Source organism: Cynocephalus volans, chromosome 5 (assembly GCF_027409185.1).
Source record: "Cynocephalus volans isolate mCynVol1 chromosome 5, mCynVol1.pri, whole genome shotgun sequence".
Lineage (NCBI taxonomy): Eukaryota > Metazoa > Chordata > Mammalia > Dermoptera > Cynocephalidae > Cynocephalus > Cynocephalus volans.
This window is the reverse complement of record NC_084464.1, coordinates 133,466,615-133,493,532: the sequence shown is the minus strand read 5'-3', so window position 1 is coordinate 133,493,532 and position 26,918 is coordinate 133,466,615. Positions and strand designations below refer to the sequence as shown.

At 38.8% G+C, this 26,918-nt stretch overlaps 2 protein-coding genes and 1 long non-coding RNA gene across 5 annotated transcripts in view; 2 read left to right on the top strand and 1 right to left on the bottom strand.

Moving 5' to 3' along the window:
- LOC134378035 (uncharacterized) overlaps positions 1-26,918 on the bottom strand; it is a 79,713-nt gene that overhangs the window by 32,070 nt on the left and 20,725 nt on the right. Inside the window, exons 2-3 of one of the 3 annotated variants that reach the window (XR_010023605.1) lie at positions 14,704-14,827; positions 12,864-13,682 (exon numbers count right to left, since the gene is read on the bottom strand). This is a non-coding gene — a long non-coding RNA (uncharacterized LOC134378035). Of the gene's footprint in view, positions 1-12,863; positions 13,683-14,581; positions 14,828-26,918 lie in introns of those variants that run through there. The other 2 variants (XR_010023606.1, XR_010023604.1) reach the window with 2 other exon arrangements.
- On the top strand, positions 3,290-15,643 carry LOC134378029 (vascular non-inflammatory molecule 3-like). The gene is made up of 7 exons (XM_063096941.1): positions 3,290-3,502; positions 3,616-3,746; positions 7,172-7,364; positions 12,398-12,689; positions 13,459-13,832; positions 14,671-14,844; positions 15,515-15,643. The coding sequence occupies exons 1-7, from the start codon at positions 3,290-3,292 to the stop codon at positions 15,641-15,643; spliced, it is 1,506 nt and encodes a 501-aa protein (XP_062953011.1).
- LOC134378031 (pantetheinase-like) overlaps positions 18,761-26,918 on the top strand; it is a 34,907-nt gene continuing 26,749 nt past the window's right edge. Inside the window, exons 1-4 of the mRNA XM_063096943.1 lie at positions 18,761-19,298; positions 21,079-21,248; positions 21,485-21,734; positions 23,056-23,186. Coding sequence (XP_062953013.1) covers positions 21,525-21,734; positions 23,056-23,186 — 341 coding nt within the window. The 5' untranslated portion in view covers positions 18,761-19,298; positions 21,079-21,248; positions 21,485-21,524. The remainder of the gene's footprint in view (positions 19,299-21,078; positions 21,249-21,484; positions 21,735-23,055; positions 23,187-26,918) is intronic.

Genomic DNA, 26,918 nt, shown 5'->3' with positions numbered 1-26,918 from the left:
GATGTCAAGTAAGGTGGAGCTGAGAATTGACCATTGGATTTAGTCATGTGGAGATCAACGGTAACCTTGACAGGGCAGTGAAGTCAGGGGGTAAAATCCTGTTGAGAGGAAAAGAATTGAGAGAGGGAGTATACACAACCCTGTGTAGGAATTCTGTTGTAAAATGGAGCTGGGAGATGGGAGAGGAACTGGAAGATGATGTCAGACTGTGAGTTTTTTCTTTTCAAGGTAGGAAATATAACAGGATATTTGTAGTTTATTGTATCCAACAGAGAGAGAAGAATTGAAGCACTAAGAGAGAACTTCTAGAGCAATGTCCTCGGGATCCAGCACAGAAGGATAGGGGATAGACTTAGATAGGGGCACGGCAGTCATTTGCAGTAAAGGAAGGGGAGGCAGTTTATAGTCCAGAGGCTGGCAGGTGGGTTGATGCTTGGTGGGAATGCGTGGAGTTTTCTATTGAGTTGAATAAACAGTCCTGGAGTTCAGGATGGAGGTTGGAGCTAAAGATATAGAATAGTTATCAGTTGGTAGAAAGTAGTTGAACGTATAAAGCAGAAAAGGATCTGCTGTGGGGGAGAGAGGGCAGAGGAAGGATGGGAAGACAATTAACAACAATGTGACTACTGACCATAAGTGTATTAACAGTTCAGAGAAAGGAGTAGAAACAGGACTGGAGAGGTAAGGAACTTGAGCCAGAAGGGTGGGATTTGGTGAGGAATCATTCCAGGATCACGTTAAAATGCGGCAAGGAGAGTGATTTTAGCTAAGAACAGGAATGATGAAAGGCTCTGAGTGTCTGCCTTAATTTGATATACACTTGAATAACATCTTAATTGATGAAACCAATGGTGAAGGAAACTTAAATGGTTTATAGTATTGATTGCAGCTTAGGGTGGGAGGAGTGGGGTCAGAGAAACCAATGGATGGTCTGTAAGACTAATTTTTTCTCACATAGTCAGGACGGGAATGGAGAGGAGGTTTTACAATGAATATAGGAAATAAACACTTGGGGAGAGCCAATAATTCTTAGAGGTTTTCTTCCAGAGTCTTTTCTCCCCTTTAAAAATTTGTCCCTTACATATTTAAAGCAGAATTATATTTATTTTAATGCAAAACATCAGACTCTAAACTTCCTAACCCCACAATAATTTCAAACTGTCATTTAGATTATAAACAAAAATTAAAAACAAAAACAAACAAAAAAGAAAACCAAAAAACCCCACAAATACCATGTTTCAAATAATTTATTTCTGCAATCCTGATTCTTTATACATGTATGAAGCAAAGGCATTACTAACCACATTTGGTAACAAGATATTGAATCCAAGTTTCTTCTGATTTCAACATAATAAAAAATGGGTACATTTTCTGAAATTAAGGACTGGGAGAATGAAGGGGGAATTCCCATGTGTTTCCTTCTGATCTATTCAGAAAGTCAAGTGAACCAAGACCAGAGTTAGAATTTCAACTCGAAATATAAAAATATTTTTCTTCTTCTCATCACAAAGCAATACACCTGTCCTTACAAAGTTTTCTTTTTGTCCTCAGATATTTTTTCTGAAGTGAATTTATGTCTGAAGGAAATCATTTCAGGGCATGAAGACACATAAAAACACACCAGGGGATCTGGGAGAAGACATATTTGGATAATAGAAAAGGTTATTGGAACTGAGGGATGTTGAACTGTAGGATTGAACCAAACAAAAAAGACACACATCTTCAAAACCTACAAGTTTCCCTAGATCAGGTGAGAGATAAGAATTAGAAAGAATCCTAAGAGAGAGAGAACCAGCATTAATGATTCTAGAACAGAAGATTTAAACCTTAAAATAAACTCTTTACATTTTAAATCAACTTGTATTCAAATAGGGGGCTTCAATTCAAAACTAGGGCAGGAAATTGAGTTTAACAAATCAGAAAACATTTACAGAGCTTAGCACAGTATAAAATTTCATAAGAGCAGCAGAGAATTGTAACGTGGCCCCTGCTCTTAAGGAACTTAGAAGGATGGTATGTCTAAAAAAAAAAATAAAAGAATTAAGAGAGAATTTAGAGTTCTTTGAATTATCTAATAGTCATATGGAAGCAGGATTGGAGTTACTGTTTTACGCTGTAGAAGATAAACAAAGTAAACTGCATGTCAACACAAAAAAAGAATGTTAGGTTTGCAATGTTCAAACATGGAACTAGGTAATTTATAAGGAAACAATATCTATTGCTTACATTTTTGGAGTCTGGGAAGTCCAAAGTCCAGGGAACACATTTCGTGAGGGCCTTGTCCTGGTGGTGACTACAGAAACTCCGGTTATCACATGGTGAATTTAGTGAAGCAAAAAGATAGAGACTCTCACTTGCTCTCATTTTAAAACCTTCAGAACCTTGCATATGAACTAGGACATGGCCTTACAATGTAATCGCCTCTTCAAGGCCCCACCTTTCAATGATCATAGTAGGATTTCCCACCCTCTAAATACAGCCACAGTGGAGGCCAAGTTTCTAATACCTGGAACTTTGGAGGACACAATTTAAGCTTTAATGAGATTGGCGGGGGCAGGGGGAAGGCGGGGAGCATCCAGTCCATAGCACATGTTATAATCTGTCTATGTATTATGAAGTGTTCAGCTAAAGTTTCAATATTTCAGACCATTAGGCAGTTTTTCCAAGAGAAATTGTCAACCATGGTTTCTGCCAATATCCTCTAATACTGCAAAAATTGTGCCCAATCTTTAGCAAGTATATATCTTTCATGAACAATTGTGCCCAATCTTTAGCATATGTATATATATCCCCTCCTGTGTCATTTTGCGACCTCAGTTAAAACTAAGGCTTGTCTTACACTCTGTTTTGTGTCTGTCACAGCCATGTATATAAATTCTCAACAAATTGTTGCTGTTGTGGCTCCCTTTTAGAACAGTTCAATATTGGCCCTATTAATGGAAGTATGGGCTTACCAAGAATATATATTTTATTAAAGGAATAGAGTTCAACTGCCAGCGTGTTTTGGATGGAAGTGGATTCATCTGGTAGGCTGGTTAATTCTGCTTTTAGAGTTGGCTTTTCCTCTGAACAGTGTCAACAATAGCACTGCACATTTGAGTCAATGCAGTTATGCACTTCTGGCTGTCAGTTTTCTTGCACAACATCCTTTCTCAGTGCTGTGTTGTGCAATACATTCATGAGAAAATATAAACAGCAGTCTCTGGCAGGGATTTAATGTAAAAGTTTTTCCAGTTATACAAAATATAAGAATCTGAGTTTGTTTTTCAAAGATCACTAAATTTCAGTAATGATTATATCACATTTTCCAAAATGTGTGGCCATTTCTGCCCTCTTTGTCCTGAGTGTTGGTGCACTGGATACTTTTATTGCTGCAGTGTATGAGCATGCTGTTATCTTACCAAACAGAACAGAAACACCTGTTTCAAAAGAAGAAGCTTTATTCCTGATGAACAAGAATATAGATGTTTTGGAGAAAGCAGTCAAGCTGGCAGCCAAGCAGGTATTGCCTTTTATGTACTGGCTGGGACATTAAAAAGGAGATTTGCAACTTGGTAAAAGTGTGGGTATTTGGAATTTTCAAGAAACTTTCTCGCTCCTATTTCTTTTGAGCAGGGTGCACATATCATTGTGACACCAGAAGATGGAATCTATGGTTGGGTATTCACCAGGGAGAGCATTTACCCTTATCTGGAGGATATACCAGACTCTGAAGTGAACTGGATTCCATGTAGAGATCCTCAAAGGTAATGTCTTTAATTCTTGAACAAAACATTGTGATATAGAAAAATACCAGTAGCAAGTTCACTAAGCCTGAGTAGTAATTTTGATGACAAATAGTCTATGGCATTGGACTTAGATGCTTCTAAAGTTTCATGATGTGTGTCATCTGGCATGTCTCTTGCTTGACAAGTGCCTTGAGATAATAACGCCTGTTTAGTTATTTGTTGCAGTTTTCTTTAAAGAATTGCCTGTTTATATACAAAATTTAAATTAAATGTATTTCATTGGGTTTCAATAATGTGGTAAATTTGTAATATCTAGGACCGATGTTCCCAAATACAAGTAAGTCGGTTCATCCATAAATACCTGCCTCCTCATAGGAATGTTAAAAAAGATGAGAGAGTCTATGTTTCCAAAGAGCTTTGCTATCACTGTCATTTACAATGTAATCAATATGGTGAATGGAAATTACACAGGACTTGAAAAAGTACGCATTGTTTCTGAAACCACATTTTACCAACTCCTAGCTGAGTGATGTGGGGCATGTAACCTAAATGCTTGACATTTCTGTTTATTTATCTGTAAAATAGAGTGTGTTAGTCTATTTTTATGTCACTATAACAGAATACTTGAAACTGGGTAATTTATAAAGAACAGAAGTTTATTTGGCTTAAGATTCTGGGACAGCTGCATCTGGCGCAGGCCTCAGGCTGCTATTACTTGTGGTGGAAAATGGCAGAGCAGCCTGCAGGTGCAAGATCACAAGGCGAGAGGAAGCAAGAGAGAGAGGGGGGAGATGCCAGGGTCCTTTAAACAACCAGCTCTCACAGGAACTAAAAAAATGAGAACTCGCTCACTGCCTGCTCCTCCCAAGGGAGGGTATTAATCTATTCATAAGGGATCCATCACCTATGACCCAAACAGCTCCAAACGCTGATACATTGGGGATCAGAGTTCAACATGAGCTTTGTGGGGGACACTGTACCCAAACTCTGTCACAGAGATAACAAAATTTTCTCTCACAGAGTAGATATAAGTGTCTTACAGAGTAGACATAAAAGTCAAATACACATGGAATCTGTGCACTGTAGTGCTCTCTCCAATGTTAGCTGTCACTACTACCTTTTTTTTTTTTTAACAGAAGGATCTGAGTCTGAACTTTGGTTTCTGTCCCTAGAGAAATTTTAGTAATTATTAGTAGCTGTAGCTTAGGCATAACTTTCTTAAAGAAAATATGTATAATAAATAAGATAGATCTATGAAATAGATTACTTTAGGTGCAGGTAACTATAAAAAAAAAGTACATACTTTTTAAAAGTTCATATGTAATTCCTTAAGTTAAATGGTGAAATTGATGCATTAAAAAAGTAATTTAATTTGCAAATTTAGATTTGCATGCACCTGTTTAGAACTACATGCATTGTGCAAAAAGAGGAGCTTCTTTAATAATTCTGACCAGATGATATTGACTGGAAAGGCAAGTCCAATGCTACAACATTCGAGTTTTGCTATGTGAGTCAAGCCTTATCCTGGGATTTTCACCGCTGGCAAAATATTCTCTAAATGTTGCATGGTCTGTGTTTACAGAAACCGTGTAACTATGACTCAACATCTACTTGCTTATAAGGCTTTTTCCAGAATAGAAAAGAATCATTATTTGCTGTAATTCGAGAGGCTTATACTAAAATATACTCTGTTTGGCAGGGCTGATAAAATTGATTTTCCTAGGGAAAAGATATTCATAAACCTGATAATTAGCCTTAGATGAATTACTTTAAATTGAAGGTAAGTGATTGGTGAAACTTTTACATTATGCAGTCTTACAGACACTTATTCAAATGGCAAACTTTCTGTGTTATAGAAAGGAGATAATCCAGTATTTAATATAATGGTAATATTGGATAGAAAGTCACAGTTTCTTCCCTAGTCACATTTATCCCTGAAAGAGATAACAGAGGGCCATGTAGTCATCCTTGTGTGTTTAAATACTACTTAGAATGCTGACATGTCAAGCACTTCCATGGCCTTTTTTCATGAGAAACTAATAAGAAAAACTGAAGAACCTGAATTACTTGGCCAAGAAAAGAAAAACTAAACAAAGTACATGATAGACTTGTTGAAGATCTTAATGAATATGAATATTGATAGTATTTCCCTGTTTTTCCGAAGGAAAAAAAGATCTAAGTCAGTAGATTATTAATCTGTCCTTTTTATTCAAAGATTAGCTCAACATCAGAGCAGAGGGGCTGAAAGATATGGAGAGAATCTGAACAACCTCTGAAAGCAATAAAGCCGTCACTACCTTGGGTTGCCTTTGTATAAGTACAAAACCCAAAATAACCATTTTTTAATTTATCAAGCACTCACTTGGTCCCAGGAGCTGTACCTGGTATACTATGCACATTATCTCACTCACTTTACGTAGTAAGTGTCACTATTTGCATTTTAGATATGAGGCAGAAGAAAGGAGTTTTTAGGTCTCATAATTGGTAATTAGATGGCTGAAATTAAAATAACCATTTCCAATAAGCCATGCTAACTGAATGGACTCTGAGGACTTGGATGTGCTGTATTACACTGATATTTTTGGTGACTAGTGAATCCATTTATTTGACAGTCTGGGCTGGTTGGTTAAAAGTTTTTATCTTATTTTCTGCTGAAATCTTCCTGCTTATGACTTCCTTTCATCTATATTCCGTACTCTATAGAACGTTCACATACATGATCCATCTCCTTCTAATTAAACCCTTGAAATCTTTGAAGCCAGCTGTCATCTTGTCACATTCCCTTCTTATTTCTAGGATAAATATCCCCAACGTGGATGGATTTGGCATTACATTGAAAACAATTTCATGTCTGTACGTATCTCAGGATTTTTCATGAAGGCCCATGAGGCAGAAAGGAAGCTGTTACGTGCATCTGACAGATGAGGAGAGTAAGCCTGCCATCAAAGTGCTTGTTTGTTTGTTTCTATTCCCACTACATAATGTCACGTTTGTTCTCTAGAGAGGATGATCTACATGGGACCAACTGTTTACTGCCACCTGGCATTTGTGCTTCCAGCCACACATCATATCAGCAAATTTGTAAGATTACGGCTTGAATTACAGAAACAGTCCTCCCCATTAGAAGATTCTGCCAAATTTCGAGCCCTTCATTGACCTTCCTGGGAGTTCTTTATAAGAGAAAACATTGCTTCTTCCCCTCCTCCTCTTCCCCTTCCCTCTTTTCTGTGCTTCTGTCTTGCACTGCTGTTTGGAGCCTGGCATATTTCAATAGGTCAGCTTTCATAAAGATGAGCACTCTGCTGCACGTTGAGTTTTTGGCCCTTTTCTGTTCATTCTTGACCTAGGGGTTATTGTGTTACAGGTAACAGCCAAATAAAATATCTCTTTGGTATTTTAGAAATCACTAAAATATAAGTTTGAGGCAATATCTGTTAAATTAGGTTTGGCTACACACCAGTGCAAGAAAGACTCAGCTGCCTGGCCAAGGACAACTCCATCTATGTTGTGGCAAATATTGGGGACAAGAAGCCATGCAATGCCAGTGACCCTCAATGTCCTCCTGATGGTCGTTACCAATACAACACGGATGTGGTGTTTGATTCTGAGGGTAGGCTGGTGGCACGCTACCATAAGGTGAGAATTACATGTGCTTTAGTTAAACTTGATTTACTTCTTCTGCTTGTTTGTAGTATGTATGTATGTTTGTTTGTTGAACACTAGGGAGAGAACTGTTGTAACTGTGTCTCTTAATTGTTATATTCTAGTTGAAAAGGGGATTTACTTTAATCCCATGAAAGAGTTCTGAGTTTGATTTAGTTATAAAACAGAATATGGCAGAATATTAAAATGAATGTGATAATAACTTCACAAAGACTTTAGTATTCTCTGAGAAAGGAGACATGCTTTGTTTCATCTATAATTTAATACCAGAGTTAGTTTTTTGGCCCAATTTGTTAACATTTCATACTAAGCCACCAATTATTCCATGAAGATTTTTTTTGATTGCAATGAAACAAAGCCCTAACTGAAATTGGCTTTTTAAAAAGGTGGGGGGATTCCCTTGCTTATGTACCTGAAAAAATATATATCCTAGAACGAATAGGTCTTGTTTCAAATGCCGTCTGTCCCTGAGAGGTTCAAAAGGTTCATCTATCCTTCCAGCTCTCATAGACCTTTGTTATAGCTTTTTCTCAAGGAAACTCTACTTTGGGTAGTATGGACATTTTCACAATGTTAATTCTTCCAATCCAAGAGCATGGGGTATCTTTCCATCTTCTTGTGTTCTCTTTAATTTCTCTCAACAGTGGTTTATAGTTCTCTTCGTAGAGATTTTTCACATCCTTGGTCAGCTTTATTCCTAAGCATTTTTTTTTTTTTTTTTTGGTGGCTATTGTAAATGGGTTAGCTTTCTTGATTTCTTTTTATGCATGTTCAGTGTTGGAGTATAGAAATGCTACTGATTTTGGGGTGTTGATTTTGTATCCTGCAACTTTGCTGAAATCATTTATGAACTCTAGGAGTTTTTTTTTTTTATAGAAGCTTTAGGCTGTTCAATATATAGGATCATATCATCCACAAAAAGGGACAGCGTGACTTCATCCTTTCCAATCTGGATGCCCTTTATTTCCTTCTCTTCTCTGATTGCTCTGGCTAGTAATTCCAATACTATGTTGAATAGGAGTGGTGAGAGTGGGCATCCTTGTATAGTTCCTGTTTTTTAAGGGAAAAGCTTTTAGCTTTTGCCCATTAAGGATGATATTGGCAGTGGACTTATCATATATGACTTTAATAATGCTGAGATACTTTCCATCTATTCCTAACTTGTAGAGATTCTTTATCATGAAATGATGTTGAATTTTGTTAAATGCTTTTTCAGCATCAATAGAGATGATCATGTGGTTTTGTCTTTGCTTTTATTAATGTGGTGTATCACATTTATTGATTTGCATATGTTGAACCAATCTTGCATCCCTGGGATGAATCGCACTTAATCGTGGTGTATAATTTTCTGTATGTGTTGCTGTATTCTGTTAGCTAGTATTTTATTGAGGATTTTTGCATCTATATTCATCAAAGATATTGGGCTGTAGTTTTCTATTTTTGATGTATCTTTTTCTGGTTTTGGTATCAGGGTAATGTTTGCCTCATAGAATGAATTTGGGAGAATGGTCTCTGTTTCAATCTTTTGAAACAGTTTGTAGAGAATTGGTATCAGTTCTTCTTTGAAGATTTGGTAGAACTCTGCAGTGAACCCACCCGGTCCTGTGCTTTTCTTTGTTGGGAACCTTCTGATAAAAGCTTCAGTCTCTTTTATTGCTATTGATCTGTTCAGATATTCTATATCTTCTTGGTTCAGTTTTGGTAATTTGTATGCATCCAGAAATTTATCCATTTCCTCCAGATTTTCAAATTTGCTGGCATATAGATGTTTATAGTAGTCTCAAATGATTCCTTGCATTTCTGAGGTCTCAGTTGTAATGTCACCTTTTTCATTTCTAATTTTTGTTATTTGGGTCTTCTCTCTTCTTTTCTTAGTTAATCTTGCTAAAGGTTTGTCGATTTAATTTATCTTTTCAAAAAACCAACCTTTTGTTTCATTGATCTTTGGTATTGTTTTTCGAGATATAGCTTTTGCAGTATCCCACAGGGTTTGGTAAGATGTGTCATTATTTTCATTAGTTTCAAGAAATTTTTTGATTTCCTGTTTAATTTCTTCTTGGACCCACATGTCATTAAGTAGAATGTTGTTTAATTTCCATGTGTTTGTATAATTTTCAGAGTTTTGTTTATTATTGATTTCTAATTTTAACCCAATGTGATCAGAAAAAAATACATGGAATAATTCCAATTTTTTTGAATTTGTTAAGACTTGCTTTGTGACCTAACATGTGGTTTATCCTGGAGAATGTTCCATGTGCTGATGAGAAGAATGACGTTGTTGGATGGAGTGTTCTGTAGATATCTGCCAAGTCCATCTGGCTTAAAGTATTGTTTAGATCTTGTGTTTCTCTGCTTTTTTTTGCCTAGATGATCTGTCCAATATTGAGAGTGAGTGTTCAGGTCCCCTGCTATTATGGTATTAGTGTCTATCTCATTCTTTAGGTCTATAGCATTTGCTTTATAAATCTGGCTGTTCTGATGTTGGGTGTGTATATATTTATGATTGTTATGTCTTCTAGTTGAATAAATCCTTTTATCATTATATAATGGCCTTCTTTATCTCTTTTTATGGTTTTTGGTTTAAAGTCTATTTTATCTGATATAAGAATAGCTACTCCAGCTTGTTTTTCATTTCTATTTTCACGATATATCTTTTTCCATCCTTTCACTCTTAGTCTATGTGTGTCTTTACGGGCCAAGTGAGTCTCTTGAAGACAGCATATTGTTGGGTCCATCTTTTTAATCCAGTCAGTCAGTCTGTGTCTTTTGAGTGGAGAATTTAATCCCTTTACATTTAGAGTTATTATCGAAAGGTGTTGAGTTACTCTAGCATTTTACTGATTTTTGTTTAGATGTCTTAAGTATCTTTTGTTCCTTTCTTTCTAATTTTCTGTTTGTCTTCTGTATTTGTTGGTTTCTTTGGCTGATAAACTATTTTTTTCTCTTTTGTTAGCATTTTTGTTTTGCTGGTAGGTATTGTTCTTTCTTGCATATTCATGGCAGTGATGATTGCTTTTGTGGTATCAAACCCAGTACTTCCTTGAGAATTTCTTGTAGGCTGGTCATGTGGTAATGAGCTCCCATAGTTTTTGTTTGAGAAATATACTATTTGTCCTTTATTTCAGAAGGATAGCCCTGCTGGGTAAAGTATTCTTGGCTGGCAATTTTTGTCCTTCAGTGTTGTGAATATATCATCCCATTCTTTTCTGGCTTTTAGGGTTTCTGATGAAAAGTCTGATGTTATTCTGATTGGGGCTCCCTTTTAGGTGGCTTGCTGCTTCTCTCTTGCAGCTTTTAAGATTCTCCCTTTGTCTTTGAGTTTTGTCAGTTTGATTATCTCATGTCTTGGAGAGGACCTTTTTGGGTTGAATGTGTTTGGTGATCTTTGGGCTTTCTGAATCTGGAGATCTGTGACTTTCCCTATACCTGGAAAATTTTCTGCTATTATTTCATTGAATATGTTTTCAGTGCCACTTCCTTTTTACTCCCCTTCTGGAATACCCATGATTTGGATATTTGAGCACTTAAGGTTGTCAGTTGTCTCTCTCAGATTCTCTTCAATTTTTTGGACTCTTTTTTCTTTTATCTGGTCTACCTGTGATAATTCAAACAGCCTCTCTACAAGGTCAGAAATTCCCTCTTCTGCTTGTTCAAGTCTGCTGGTTAAACTCTCTGTTGTGCTTTTTATTTCACTGAATGAATTCTTCAGCTCTACAATCTCAGTTACATTCTTTTTCCAGGCATTGATTTCTTTGTACATTTCTTCTTTCAGATCCTGTGTATTTTTTCTCATTTCATTGTGTTGTTTAACTGAGTTTTCTTGTATCTCATCTAGTTTCCTTGCAATAGTTACTCTAAATTCCTTGTCTGTCATTTCAAAGACTTCCTGTTCTATAGGATCTAGTGCTTGAGAGTTATTAATTTCCTTTGGTGGTGATGTACTTTCTTGATTTTTCATATTGCTGGTATCTTTCCTTTGGTGTTTTGTTATTGTGGCCAGGGGTATCACAGTCCACTTGTTTCACCCTGATGTCTGGCTTGGATCCTGAAGAGACTGCTGCTTCTGGGCAGCAGAAACTAGCCTGGGCCAGAAGTCCCACTCAGCCTGCCTTCTCTGGATGGGCTGGCTCAAGGTATGGGAGGCTTGAGGCTAAGTCTCTCCCAGTGGCAGGACTGCCTGGGCCAGAAGTCCCACTTGGCCTGCCTTCTCTGGATGGGCTGGCTCAAGGTGTGGGAGGCTTGAAGCTAAGTCTCTCCCAGTGGCAGGACAGCCTGGGCCAGAAGTTCTGCCCCACCTGCCTTCTCTGGCTCAGCTGGCTCCGGGTGTGGTGGCTCAGAGCCTGTTAAGTCACTCTCAGAGGTGGGGATGGACTGACTGGGCCAGAAGTCCCACCCTGCCTGCCTTCTCTGGCCTGGCAGGCTTGAGGTGTGTGCGCCCAGAAGCTCTAAAGTCTCTCTCCAGAATGGGGAACAACCTGATTTGGCACCCCACAGCCGGCGGCTCCCGTCTGCTCCAGTGCAGATCTCGGGTCCTCTGTCACTGCTCCTCAATAGCTGCAAATTGGTCGCTCTGTGGGAGAGAGCGACACCAGGAACCGACTACTCCGCCATCTTGACTGGAACCAACAAAGTTTATTTTATGAAGATATGTTAGAGGTCACATGGGCAGTGCTGTTGATTTTTAAAGAATACAGGGAAAAAAAGTCTGAAAATTTTAAGATTCGAGATTTCAACCTGTGATTTCAAGATAGAAATATTCACATTTTAATTATCATTTGTAGATATGATTTCATTAATTGGTTGTGGAAAAATGAAGTTTATTGATTAATGTCACAGTAAGAAAACTCATACATAATGCCATAGTGAGCACAATTTATGCAAATTTATGTGTAACAGTTTTAAACACACTTGTCAATGCACATAGGAGGAAAGATTTTATGGGGATTGATCACATCTCTTTAGCACTTTTCTTATTAATTTTCCCTTTCTTTGCTTTTTGTTAACAGTACAATCTTTTTGCACCTGAAATTCAATTTGATTTCCCCAAAACATCAGAAGTTGAGACTTTTGACACTCCCTTTGGGAAGTTTGGAATTTTCACTTGCTTTGACATTTTTTCTCATGACCCAGCTGTGGTGGTGGTGGACAAGTTTCAAGTCGACAGTGTTATCTACCCCACAGCGTGGTACAACACGCTGCCCCTTCTCTCGGCTGTTCCATTCCATTCTGCATGGGCCAGAGCCATGGGAGTCAATCTGCTTGCTGCAAATACCCACAACACCAGCATGCACATGACAGGTAACTCATGCTGGTCATGCACCAATTGGCAGTGACAGTCTGAGGAAGTCTTCATTGATTTTCAAGCCATATTTTTCTTTAATGATTTTCTTATTAATGCTAATATCACAAAATTAATAGTAGCATGAGTTTCTGCTTGAGAAACATCATCCTTGTGAGCAAAGGAGGTGAAAGTTATTATCTCAGTTTTACATGAAGGGAAATTGGAGATAGAGAGAAGTCAAGTCACATAAAAATCAAAGCCAGATCTAAGGAACTTCTCAGCCAGCATCCATCAGTAATATTGAAGTATATCTTGTTGTTGAGATGAGAAAATCACTTCAGACTTAATCAGGTTTTCAGAGTTTATCCTTTATCATATCCATGTTCAAAGTAATGCAAGCTCCCCTCCTTACTGCTTTGTAAATCATTGATGCAGGTGAAGAATCTCAAACACAAATAAATTCAGTAGGTCAGTGGAGAGCTAAAATTATTCTTCATGTTTGGGGAATTTTCTCATTTGTTGTTAAGTTGGCTTAAAAATGATTAAAGTAAAAAAAGAAAAGAAAAAAAAGAGAAGCCCTTCACATCTAATGATAATTTCAGTACAAACAATACTTTATGGAGGACACGGAGTCAAATCAGACCTTATAGCAATGTAACAGCTGTCTCTTAAACTATTTTGAAAATGCTTATGCTTTAATAACTTTAATTTCACACGGGAATAAATCTATTGGTTTGTCACCATAAAAAAGTTGAAACCAATGTTTGTGTTTCTTGTTGCCTGTAGGGAGTGGTATCTATGCCCCAGAAGCAGTCAAGGTATATCACTATGACATGGAAACAGAGAGTGGTCAGCTGATGCTCTCAGAATTGAAGTCTCGGCCTCGCCGTGAACCCACCTATCCTGCAGTTGTTGACTGGGGTGCATATGCTGAAAGTATGAAGCCATTCTCGTCTGAGCAGTCACATTTTCCAGGGCTGATTTATTTTGATGAGTTCACCTTCACCGAGCTTAAGAGAAACACAGGAAATTACACAGTGTGCCAGAAAGACCTGTGTTGTCACTTGACTTACAAGATGTCTGAGAAGCGAACAGATGAGGTCTATGCACTAGGTGCTTTTGATGGACTGCACACAGTAGAAGGCCAATATTACTTACAGGTAGAAATGCTTAAATGTGTTAGAATGATCTTATTATTAGTTTTTCTTTTAGGTCAGCATTGCTTTTCTTTAAAAATTGTGTTGGATTCTGTTAATTGGTATAATGTTATGTTTATCATTGAATTCCTTGCCCCTCCCCAAGCACTTTATTTGTTCAGTCCCAGAAAGAACAGAATTAGTTCTCTTGGATGTAAGGTAAAAATATAAAGCACTTTTGTTAACTCTCAGCAGGCCAGGGTCAAGTTTAAAAAGATGCAACTTCTGTGTATTCTCTTTTTTCATAAGGTTACTTTATAGCAGTGTTTTTCTTTTTTTTTTTTTTTTTTTTTTTGGTCTTTTTCGTGACCAGCACTCAGCCAGTGAGTGCACCGGCCAGTCCCATATAGGATCCGAACCCGCGACGGGAGTGTCGCCGCGCTCCCAGCGCTGCACTCTCCCGAGTGCGCCACGGGATCGGCCTATAGCAGTGTTTTTCAAACCATCTTCAACTGAAGTCCAGAGTAAGAAGGATATTTTACCTCATGACAATATACCTAAGTGGATGTGAGACTGAGTTATTTAACTGAAACAGTTTATGAAATCATTCAAATTAGAATTAGAAATAGCTACAATCATACGCAATGCATTCTGATTTTTAAAATTCTAGTCTATTCCATTTGGCTTTATTTTTTAAAAAAGAGCAAATCCTAACCCACTAAATTGATTTTATGAATCATTAATAAGTTGTAACCTGCAGTTTGAAAAAAAAGTTTGAGGCAACTTAAATATTCCTTTATTCTTTGAAATTGTATTATTTAGCTGAGTTTTCTGACTACTTCTCTTTTCTTTTCCTACGTAGGTGTGCACATTACTGAAGTGTCAAACCACTGACCTGAGAACTTGTGGGCAGCCAGTGGGGTCAGTTTTTACCAAGTTTGAAGAATTCTCCCTCAGTGGCACATTTGGAACCAGTTATGTTTTCCCGCAGCTCATTCTAAGTGGGAGTCAGCTTGCCCCTGAAAGACATTATGAGGTAGGAGGTTTTCAGGATGATAAAGTTATTTGAACAGATGTGGTAGAGTGGCATAGAGAGAATTTTTTAAACAATGAGACAGTATTGCAAGGTCGTGGCTCACATTCTACAAGAGATGCTTTAAAAACATGCGGAAACTATGACATGAAACACAAGTTGTGGTTCTAGATTGTCTTGAGGCAGTGATGGAGAATTTTCCTACATAAATGTGATGTTGAGATCCAAGGCAACAGTGAACACATTGAGAAATTAAGATAAAGATATTGACTGCTGATTAGGGCAACTCATGTTCCTTTCCTTTGCAAGGTATGGAAGATTCAAGTAAAGTATATTAAATAATGCATCCACAAATTATTTTATGGGTATGTTATTTTGAGAAGTTAGTGTAATGACAGTATAAATTAATACTTTGTATAGTGTTTCCCTAGTTTAAAGAACACTTTCTTATACACTATCTTATTTGTACATCTGTGCAATAGATTTATTTGCTGCACTTTCACCCAAAGTCCCTCTGTGATTAGACCTGAAACATGAATCTGGGTCTTTTGACACCGTATACTATGTGCTTTTTGCTATTCTGCACTGCTTTAGGAGTGATGTTGCTGGAGCAGACCTCTGTGCTGGAGACCAGGCTCTGCATTGGAATTAATTCTTTGCTTTCTTTGATCAGGTTTCAAGAGATGGACGTCTAAGGGGCCGAAGTGGAGCCCCTTTGCCTGTCTTAGTTATGGCTCTGTATGGAAGAGTGTTTGAGAAGGACCCTCCACGCTTAGGGCAGGGACCTGGGAAATTGCAATGATCTTCTTCACCAGGGTCCTTTCGGGATTAGCCTGGCACAGAGAGGGAGAAAAAAAAAGAAAGCCCTTGTTGTCTGTTTAGAAGAGATGTCATAAAGTTAGTGAAACAATGATTAAATTTAAGAAAATTTGAAAAGCAATGGGTGTGTCTGCAAATTTTACATTTTGCATATGTGGTATAGCACAAAGTCATTTGTGGAAGCTGCATTCGTCTTCCATGTATGTGCATTTAAGTATATATAAGTATGTATATGTATAGTGGAACTTATATTTAAATGGGAGGAGGGCTTAGAAAAATTTTTTTGCAGTAACTACTCTAAGAAATGCAAATGTTGTTTCCAAAATGTGATGGTTTATTTTATGTCAGTTTGACTGAGCCCTGGGATGCCCTGATAGTTGGTTAAACATTGTTTCTGTGTGTATCTGTGAGAGTATTTCTGGAAGAGATTAGCAGTTGAATTAGTGAACTGAATAAAGGAGATGGCCCTCCCCAACATCTGTGGGTATCACCCAATCCCTTGAGGGCCTGATTGAAACAAAAAAGCAGAGGAAGGTTGAATTCATTTTCTGCCTGATTGCTTGAGCTGGGACATAAATCTCCTGTCCTCAGTGCTCCTGGTTCTCAGGTCTTCATACCTGGATTGTTATCCACACCACCAGCTCACTGGTTCTCAGGCCTTCGAATTACCTCACTGGCTTTCCTGCATCTATAGCTTGCAGATGGCAGATTGTAGGATTTCTCAGCCTCCATAATTGTGTGATCTTATAATATATATTATATATGTATATGTGTACATATATATATATGCCATTGGTTCTGTTTCTCTGGAGGACCCTAATAACTAATATACTTCATTTGTAAATATAGGGAGAACTTGAATATGCAGAAAGTATTTGATTCCAGTCAATTATGATACAGGAAGTCAGAGCACAAGGGCATCTTCTTCAGTAATTATGTTTTTTAGGGGGGCAGCCGGTCGGTAAAGTAATTGTGAATAACTTTTTAGCTAATTAAAATTATTACATTATCTCCTTATCATAACCTATTTGACTCTTGCAGTCTATTTGTATGGAAGTTTGATACTTGGAATGAAAATAAAAAAGAATTTTCTCCTTTAGATCACACCTCGTTTCTTTCTGAAATTATTCTACCCTAAAACCTACCCAATCCTGGTTAAGCCACCTTGCAGTACTCAGAGATTTGTTGCAATCTGTGTTAGGGTGGGTGTTTCCTTAGAAAGGGCTGCCCTGTCACCTTTCACCCAGCTACCTTTGGTCCATTTGCCTGGCTCTCGGAGTACTTTTTCTGACTGGTCACTGATTAACTCTGGGAAGAGACACTCATGAGCGCAGGTGGGTTCTCTGGGATCAGGGGGGGGGGGGTGAGTTGAGGATCGCCGAGTTTGGAGACACCTCTTATCTCCACAAAAATAATGACAACTGCATTTCTAGATTTTTCCTAGATGTTTACTCCCACCCAGTATAATTCAAGCCCATACCAGAATGCAGAGACATTTGGGGCAGCAGAAAATGCCTTTAGTCTCCCCACACCCATTTTTCCTGGATTCTTTTCCAGGGGTTATGACACTCAGATCCTAGAATTGTACCTGTGCCCTGGATTTCTCTGTGTGGGAAGTGGGCAGAGCCCCTCTTTATTGCCTAGTATTGGTTCCTGCTAGTCTTCTTTCTTTCTCTCCCTAGACAGTTGTTTGGAGGCTGTGTTATGCACCCTGGTGGCCCTGGCAATGTTGCAACCTCTCACCTCATGCACTCTTATGTAAGCCAACCTCTGTCCCCTCTCTCTATTAGAACGAACTTCAAAAGCAAGCCATATGGTCATTTCTCAGCTCTTATTCTACATGACAAAACAAATGAGCTGCCCCTTTAAAGTTGTTCAACCCCTCATCTTTTCAAACCCCATGCTTTTTATTATCTTTGACCTCTTGCCTCTCCTCCCCCCACCCCACTTCTGATTTTACATATATGATCTATGAATGAGGATCTCTGCTAGACTCTGCTCACACAGCTGTGTCTTCCTTATCTAAACTCTTTCTTTGGAGAGAGAAGCCTCTATTATGGCTTCAATTAGTATTTCTGATACAGCAGAGATCAACTCACAGTGAGAAAAAAAAAAAAATTCATGAGTGCCAGTTAAGGACACATGGTAACGTATAGGGGCTACATTATAAGTGAGAAAATACTTTTGTTAAGTCCTATGGCAAAAATAATATATTTTTACAATGTAAACAACTTTATCAGCTAGATTAATGTCAATAATAGAATTGACATGGTGTTGAAACCATTAAATATAATCTAAAGGCATATATATACAGTATTTAGTAGTAACACAGATTCAAATTTGTAATCTTTTTTATTTTTCTTTTTAAAAGATGACTGGTAAGGAGATCTTAACCCTTGACTTGGTGTTGTCAGCACCACGCTCTCCCAAGTGAGCCAAGTAATCTTTTATCACACCCTCACGTGTGCACACACAGATACACATATGTGTGCACAAGGCTCTTCAGAGCTCACCAAGGGAAGGGTGAGAGGCTGTGCCCAGCCCACTCAGTCCTTGTTTTCCCCTCCTTTCCCCTTGTTTCTGGTTCTGTCTGCTTGAGCCAGGCAGGACATGCTCCCAAGTTCCTTTTGGGGAAAACGCCTGTATTTGTGTCATCACTGCTCTGTCAGCAAAGTTCAGACTATTGTGGGTCTTGTCCCTACCGTAGGCAGTGGGATGTCACATTTTCCTGTCAAGATGAAATCTGCTCCATCCATGCAGGTTGGGTTGGAGGGGTCTGGAGGTATTACTTCAGGCTTTTTTCTACATTCAAAGTCATGTTGCTAGGTACAATTCCTCAGTCTCTACTGTCTACGAGCAGAAGGGTTTAGTTTGTGGAACTTGGCAGGCTGCAGGTAGCTTATCAAAGGTGACGTGGCATTAGGGATCAGGAGACCCAGCTCAGGGACTGTGGTAGAGCTGTTGGTGCCTCCTAGCTCTAGAGCCAACTGATGATACTGCACGGCCAGAGCTGCAATATTTCGTCTCTACACTCGCTCATGGCTGGTATGTGCAAGGTAATCCAGGCGTGCCAGATTCATGTCGTGGTAATGTAGGGGGAGGGAAAGAGTTATATAGTCCTATTCTTTAGTCTCAGGCGTTTAGTGAGCCTGTACTCCTGCGCTGTGACCTTGACAAGTGCTTCTCAGCCTTTTTTATCCACCCTTTTCTCCCACCCTAAATTGGGACAAGCCTAAACTAGAGCTGGGATTTTCCCCTCCCCCCACGTCAAAGATGACAGGCGCCGCAGAAGGAGCTTTCCGGAAGGGAGGTTAGGCTCTGATATCTCTTGAGGACAGGCTTTTTTTAAAAAAAAAAAAAAGGAATAGAATTGAATGCTCTGGGCATATTTCAAAATGAGTGTATTTCACCTCTCCCTGCAAGAAGCACGAGGGGGATTTTTGCCCTGATTTTTGTCCATTTGCCCTGGGAAACTGGTAGCGCTCCTGGCAATAAAAAGCACAAAAGTGGGAGGGCTCCGCTCCTCCCCCTAGAGTTTTAACTCTCCAGGTTGTCTACACTGAGCCTCCAGCCACTCATCAATCAGTTTAAGTGATCCTACTGGTACTGGCTCCAGCAGTGAGTGGACTCTGCTCCCGGTAAGCTTTTGTCCTCCGTATTTGCCTGTCTCTCCAATCTGGGGGGCAGCAGTTTGTCCTGTGACTCAATTCTCTGACGCATCTAAGAAAAGTTGTTGATTTTTAATTGTTCAATTGTTTTTTTCTTCTTGTGAGGATGTGATAGACGACTGCCAAGCTCTTTACAAGTTGCACTTGAAAACTCAGTGGGAGGTTCTTATATAATATTTCCAACCTAGGAAGGTTAAAGAAGTGATTTTCTAACCCCTTAGGAATTCATTCCAGTTTTAACTTCTATGTCAGAGCTTCCTTTTAGAAAGTGTTATGTAACAATTAGAACTTGCAAGGCATGCAGTTTCCCCACCCACTCGGCGTGGAATGTCCCTCAGGGCCAGCAAGCAGCCCGAGGGAGCTGGTGTTTACTCAGGAGGTCCGGGCAACCGCCACCTCTAGGTTATTTTGGTAATCCCAGAATAAATTTATTACTATCACTGAAGTAAAAAAGCCCAGACATGCTCATTTGCAAATTGAATTATAAAAACACCATTCAAAATCAAATATACCTAAAAATAAAATAGCTAATCATAAACACTAATTCTGTAAATATTATACTTATTCACAACTGAAACAAAATTTGCCTACTTATTCCATATCAAAACCTATAAGCTCTTTCTCCATTTTATATTATTTTTCTTTCACTCCATCTTTAGCTATTGTTTTCGTTACTGGCTGGCTGTTAAGGGGATCGCTATTGTTTTCGTTATTGGCTGGCTGTTAAGGGGATCCGAACCTTTGATCTTGGTGTTATAACACCACGCTCTAACCCACTGAGCTAACCGGCCAGCCTGTCTCTAGCTGTTCTTCATACTTCCTCTCGCTCTTTATACTTCCCTCTCATTGCCTCTGTTGTAAGCAGCCTCTAAGGCAGTCCTCGATGATTCCTGCTTCATTAATGCCCTTGTGTAATCCCCGCCCGTGGAGTGTGGGCTGGACCTACTACTGACTATGCTTTTAATGGGTAGAATACAACAAAAGCTATGAGGTGTCACTTTCCAGATTAGATTACAAAGAGAATGTCGCTTCCATCTTGGGGGGGTTCTCTTGCTCCCTGGCTCAGAGAGAATCCAGATACCATATGAGCTCCCCTGTGGTGATGCTAGGAACGCCAGTCTCTGGGTAGCAGGTAAGGAGGTCCTGAGGCCTGCCATCAGTCATGTGAAGGAGTCTGGAGCTTGGAAATGAATCCTCCTTGAGTCAAGACTTGCGATAACTGTAGCCCTGGTAGCAGCTCAGTTGCAGCCTTTGAAAGAGACCCTGGGCCAGAGGCACCCAGCTAAGTTGCCTCTAGATTCCTGACTCACAGAATATGTGAGATAATGTATGTTTGCTTTTTGGAGCCACTAAATTTTGGGATAATTCGTTATATTGCAATAGATAATGAGTAACTCATTTGTATTCCTCTTTATCCTGGCTTCCTTATTTTGAGGAAACTAAAGTCAGTGAAAGTGTGGAGCTCAAATGTTTACATGATGATAGTAATAATAATTTCAAAATTGTAAAGCTACTTATTCTTCAAATTACATGTACTGCTATATGTTGAAGTTCTAACATATGAATTCCATAAATTCATATGTTGAAGTCCTAACCACCAGTACCTCAATATGTGACTTTATTTGGAAATGGGCTCGTTTCAGAGCTAATTAGTTAAGATCAGGTCATAATGGAGATCTAATTAGTTAAGATGAGGTCATACTGGAGTAGGGTGGACACTAAATTTAATGACTGGTGTTCTTATCAAAAGGGGAAATTTGGACACAGACGCACAACCAGGGAGAACATTGTCTGAAGAGGAGGGAGAAGACGGCCGTCTACAAGCCAAGGAGAGAAGTCTGGAACAGACCCTCCCCTCACAGCCCTCAGGAGTAACCAGCCCTGCTGACACTTCATCTGGGACTTCTATCTTCCAGAACTGTGAGACAATACATTTTTGTTGCTTACACCACCCAGTCTGTGATTCTTTGTTAGGCAACCTTAGCAAACTAATACCCACACAATTCCTGCTGGATCCCCACAAATCTCTACAGTAAGGGAGGGTGTTTGTTGTCTAAGAATGGTGTGAAGCCATATGTTTCTTTTGTAATTTATTTTTAAGGTATTAAGTTCTGAGAACCACGTGATTTATTGTGCTTTCTCTCTATAAATTTTAGGGCAGGCTCTGTTTTGCAGCAGTCACTGGACTTTGGAACAATGACTTCTCAGTTGCTGGCTTATGTGGCAATTTCAGCTTTCTGTGTCTTAAAAGCCAGCTCCCTGGATACTTTCATTGCAGCTGTTTATGAGCATGCAGTGATATTGCCCAATGCCACCCTAACACCAGTGTCTCGTGAAGAGGCGTTCGAATTAATGAGCCAGAATCTAGATGTCTTGGAAGGAGCAATCACGGCCGCAGCAAAGCAGGTACTATCTCTGCCATCTCTGCAGTGTGCTGGGTTCTGTGAAAAAGGATGGGGTCTGAGGAGACAACCTCACTGTCCAGATGGATTACACTTTTGGATGACATATATTTCAGGGTAGCTAAGAACCTTTGTTTTACAATTAGAATCCTACTTTCCTCTTGATTTTTAGTACAAGGACACTATTACACTTCCCAGACAGTGAGAACAAAGTGAAGAAAAGAACGGTTCAGTCATCATGAAGAAGCAATAGACCTTTGAGGAACTTGCTTTAAATTCAACAATTTTGTTCTTCTTTTCTGCTACAGATGGAGAACAGAGGATAATTGGGTCAGGAACCAGGTGCTATTCTTAGAGCATGAGTGGCCTTGGTGTACTCTTGTTCTTTCAAGAGTTTGCACGTTTTAAGATAAGTTTGTAGCTGAAGACAATTAAACTTAAGTTGCAAATTACTTACCAGTGTGTATTGCGTACTTTGTACTTTGTTTTAATTAAAAGATAGAAGGGTATATGTGAATGCATAGTAAGTCCTTGAGTTGAATAAAGGGTTAAGTTTAAAGCTAATCACACACTATAAACGTGTGGTTTGAATGAATATGGCTTAAATAAGACATGCACAGGTTAGGTATAAACCAAGATATATGAAGTGTGATGAAAGTCATGGATACATACACATTACATGTATCTATCAATATATAGTATTATATATACTAAAGTTGGAAAGGTTATCAGGAGTTCTGATGTTCTTTTTCATTCTTAGTACAACTATTTTCTAAAAGACCATAGCAGAGGTGCCCAGGTTAGCTCAGGGAGTGCTTCTAGGCTTGGCATAGCTCGGGTAACCAGTGGGTGACCTCCTCGCCCCCCTTCTGAGGAGCAGGAATCATGCTTGCAGGGTATGGTGAAAGGAAGGCTGGAACGGAGGAGGAGGTAAACAGAGAATTTGATTTATAAATCAATCCTGACAGTGTCAGGCACAGCCATCTCCCAAAGTTCAGGGAGAGGGGTGATTTTGGGAAGAGCTGGGTTTATAGTTAATAATTGCCACAGGTGGCAGAGCTGTGAGTGACCTGAAAATTTATATTAATGTTTATGAAAGAATGAAAACATTATATAGAGATGATGATGGCAGGATGAGAAAATTAAAGTGCTTGGGAAAAGAAAATAAATTATAACAATATAGAAAACAAAGGAATAAGAGTAAAAGGGGGGTGGGAAAGCCCAGGTGGTTGTTACTCAGCCACTCAGTTCCTCCGTTCCTTTTGCAGGTTCTGTCTTTATTTTCCCATTTGAGAAATATTTTACTTAAACTACATTTTTAACAGGGTGCACATATTATTGTGACTCCAGAAGATGGTATTTACGGCTGGAACTTCTCCAGGGAAACTCTCTACCCATACTTGGAGGATATCCCAGACCCTCAAGTAAACTGGATCCCCTGTAATGATCCTAACAGGTAAAGAGACAGATTGTGAAAAATTCAGTCATGAACCTCAACTTGTTTTACCTGGGAAAGCTTTGTTGAGGATCATTGCATAGATGCACTATCAACTCTATTTTAAAACAGTTTATTTTTCATCTACTATGGATATATATATTAGGAAAGTGAATATGAATAATGAAATCCCAGAAATCAGTGCTGAAAGGTAGCTTAGATATCATCCCATTCAATGTGAATATCTCTCCATGGAGAGAATGCATCTGGAAAGCTGACAGCATAATTTGCACAGGGTCACAGGGGTGGTTAGTTAGTAGAGAACAAGATCTAAACTCTTGTCTTTGATTTCTTGCCACTGAACAGAAAAATACCTGCCTGTGTAACTCTGTAATTTGAAAACTGTGAGCAAATGGCAAAATTGAGTCTCATGTCAGTTTAGGATTAGTAATTTTCCTTTCCCATTGATAAAATATCTGATGAAGTTAATGTACTAAAATCCTTAAAGTTTAAGCTGATAACCGAGGAAGTGATAGAGCAGAACTGGGTAAGTTCAAATCAGGTTTAGACTAAAGAGACATGAAGTACGATGAAGGCAGCACTGTTAATCTTAACGTAAGCAAACCAGTGTCTTATACACCTAAAAAATATCTCGTCGGTTAACACACTACTTTCCCAATGCACCATGGCTAAAAGGAGTCATCTTTTAGAAATGTTCTCAACACCACACCAACTAACTACTGTAACTGCTTATAGAGATAGCCTAATTTTGACAAAATTTAATATTATTTATCTTAATTGTTGCTTTGCGTTGCTTCGCCCCCCACAGATTTGTCACCCCACTTCCCCTGGGTGACGGAGATGCAAAGGATTACTCAAAGCCCATCTCTACTGAGCAGTGAGAGGCCCTGAAGTGGTTAATCTCCCTGGCAATGCCCAAGCAAGAGCCAACCCTTCCATTTGGGAAACTAATGCCAAATTGGGGTTCTCTTCCTGCATTTATTTTCCGGACCAGGAAGTTACAGGAAGAGAACAAAGGTGGGGTTATAGTTTAACAATATAGGCTGGTAACTTTCAGTGAAACAAGCCAGATGACATTCCAGTAGACAATTAAGTGATCTTACAGCAATCTCTCAGTATCTTTACAAAACAACCAGTAACTAGTCTGTCTTTGAGCCAGCAACCTGCTGTGCGACAATCCTTATCTTGCAACAGAGACTTATAGCCTGAGGGAAATTTCCAGTCCTTGCAAGGTCAATATTTGAAACTGCAAGGCTTTGGAAAACCAGGCCCTGTTAAGTACATAGGCTTTTTAGTATATTCCACACTTAATCATTTCCCTTTGTTCACGTTTCATTGTATCATAAGTATTCCTCATATCTCCCATGCCAGAGCTTCAGTTTCTAAAATGTAAGAACTCTATTGTCACTTCCATTGTGAATTGAATTGATTTGTTTCTGAATGGCCTTCCCTAGAACCAAATTTCCAAGGTTCTTCTGAATATCTCCACAAAGATGTCCCATCAGTTCCGTTTTGAGGAGCCTGGTTGCACCTTCATGTTTTATATCAACTAATGACATCTCTATTTCTTGTCTTAATTCATTCATTTCTATAATTTTTTTAAGTACCTATTTTATCCAGGCACTGTTCTGGGCAGGAGAGTGAACCAAATAGATTAAAAATCTCTGTCTCCCTGAGGTTTATATTCTAGTGTGGGGAGATGGTAAATTTTAAATTTTTATTGGTTTATTTACTTCTTGGCAGCTGGCTGGTACAGGTATTGAATCCCAGACCTTGGTGTTATCAGCACTTTATTAACCAACTGAGCTAGATGGCCAGCCTGGCACATTTTTTAAAAAAGATAATCATCTAGCTATCTAGCTGTTTATCTTTATCTATGTATCTATCATCTATCTATGATATGAGATGGAGATAAGTATTTTGGAGAAAAATAAAGCAGAGAAGGTGACTCTGGTGGCAAGCATGGGGCTGAGATTTTTAACAGGTTATCAGAGGGCTTCACAGTGACATTTCAGAAAAAACCTGAAGGAAGTGAGGGACTAGGTCATATGGGTTTTTGAGAAAAGAATATCCCAGGCCAAGGGAATTCCAAGTTCCAAGATCCTGTAGTCAGAGTCTGTGTCTGGCATATTAGGAACAATGAGTAGGTAAGTGAGGTTGAAGTAACAAGAGGGAGGGGAGCAAAGTCTGTGGTGGAGGCAGATAGGTGGGAGGAACTTGATTGCAAAGGCTTCATGGAGTGTAATGACTTTTTGCTTGAGGGAGAAGGTAGCCACTGGGGAGTTTTGAGCAGAGAAGTGACATACCCTGACTTAAGTTTTATGAGGGTCACTCTGGCAGCTATGTAGAAAATAGACTCTAGGGGTTAGGTCAACAAAAGACGGGACAGGCAGAGAGATGATGTCTTAGCCCAGGATGGTAGAAGTTTAGGTACTGAGAAGTGGCCAGATTCTGAATCAAGTTTGAAGGTCTCATGGACAGGTTTTGCGGAAAGATTAGATGTAGGATGTTAAGGGAAAGAGAGGAGTCAAGCTCTTTTCCTCCTCACAGACAGTCCAATATCACATCTTGTTCAGTATGTTTGATATATCCACAAAGTCAATTGCATTCTTTTCTTAGTCACCCACCTTTTTGGCCCTACATTTCTCTTTTTAATTTAATTTTTTTATTTAGCATTTATACTTCACATGGTTCTAGAAGGATTTGAAGTTCTTTATTATATATAATATAATTAAAAAATAGGACAGTTTAGTTATAAAGACAAACTAGAAGCCGTATGAATAAAGTAGAGGAAGTAGTTGTTACAAGGCATCATGGTAGTGAGCTGATCATTACAATTTGACATGAAGTATAGCTCTGAGAGTTTCCGGGAGGCTAAGAGAGAAATAATTTAGCTCAGAAGATTTCATTGACCCATAGAAGAAAGCTCACAGATTTCTTGAGAGACAATCTATGTCCAATAATCTAACTCAATGATGAATCTATTTATTCAACATTTTTTTCATTAACTACTTCTTGTACCAGGCACTCTACTTTGTGAGTGTGTAGGTAGCATCTTTTACTACAGTGAATGCCTGCACCTATGATCAAGGTGATCTGGTTTACAGATTAAAAGAGTCATTCATTCGTTTAATAAGTTAAAAAAAGGCTTGTCCAATTAGCTAGCCCATATGGAAAAGTATTTTGATATTTGAGCACATATTAATTTATACTATTGTTTTAGGGGTTTGTGTGCATACATTGTTTCTCCAGCAAGACTAAATGCTTTTTAAGCACAGCAGCCGTGTCTGGTACTTCTGTGTTTCCTACATTCTGTATTTGGACAGCTCTGCCTGGAATGTCCTTTCCCCAGATGGTCACATGCCTAGCATGGTCATATGCCCAGTGCATGTTGAATATTTAAGGTATACTTATTTTAAGTTGGTAATGTCTTCTTCAATAACTGATGATTTTTGTTATACCTAGTGATTGAACATTTTGAAAGCAGTCTTAGAAAATGCATTTTTTTTTAAAGATGACTGGTAAGAGGATCTTAACCCTTGACTTGGTGTTGTTAGCACCACACTCTCCCAAGTGAGCTAACCAGTCATCCCTATATAGGGATCCGAACTCATGGCCTTGGTGTTATCAGCACCACACTCTCCCAAGTGAGCCACGGGTCGGCCCTAGAAAATGCATTTTAATTATTCTGTTTCACCTCCTTATTCTGTTCCCAGGTCAAAGCGCTTCTGT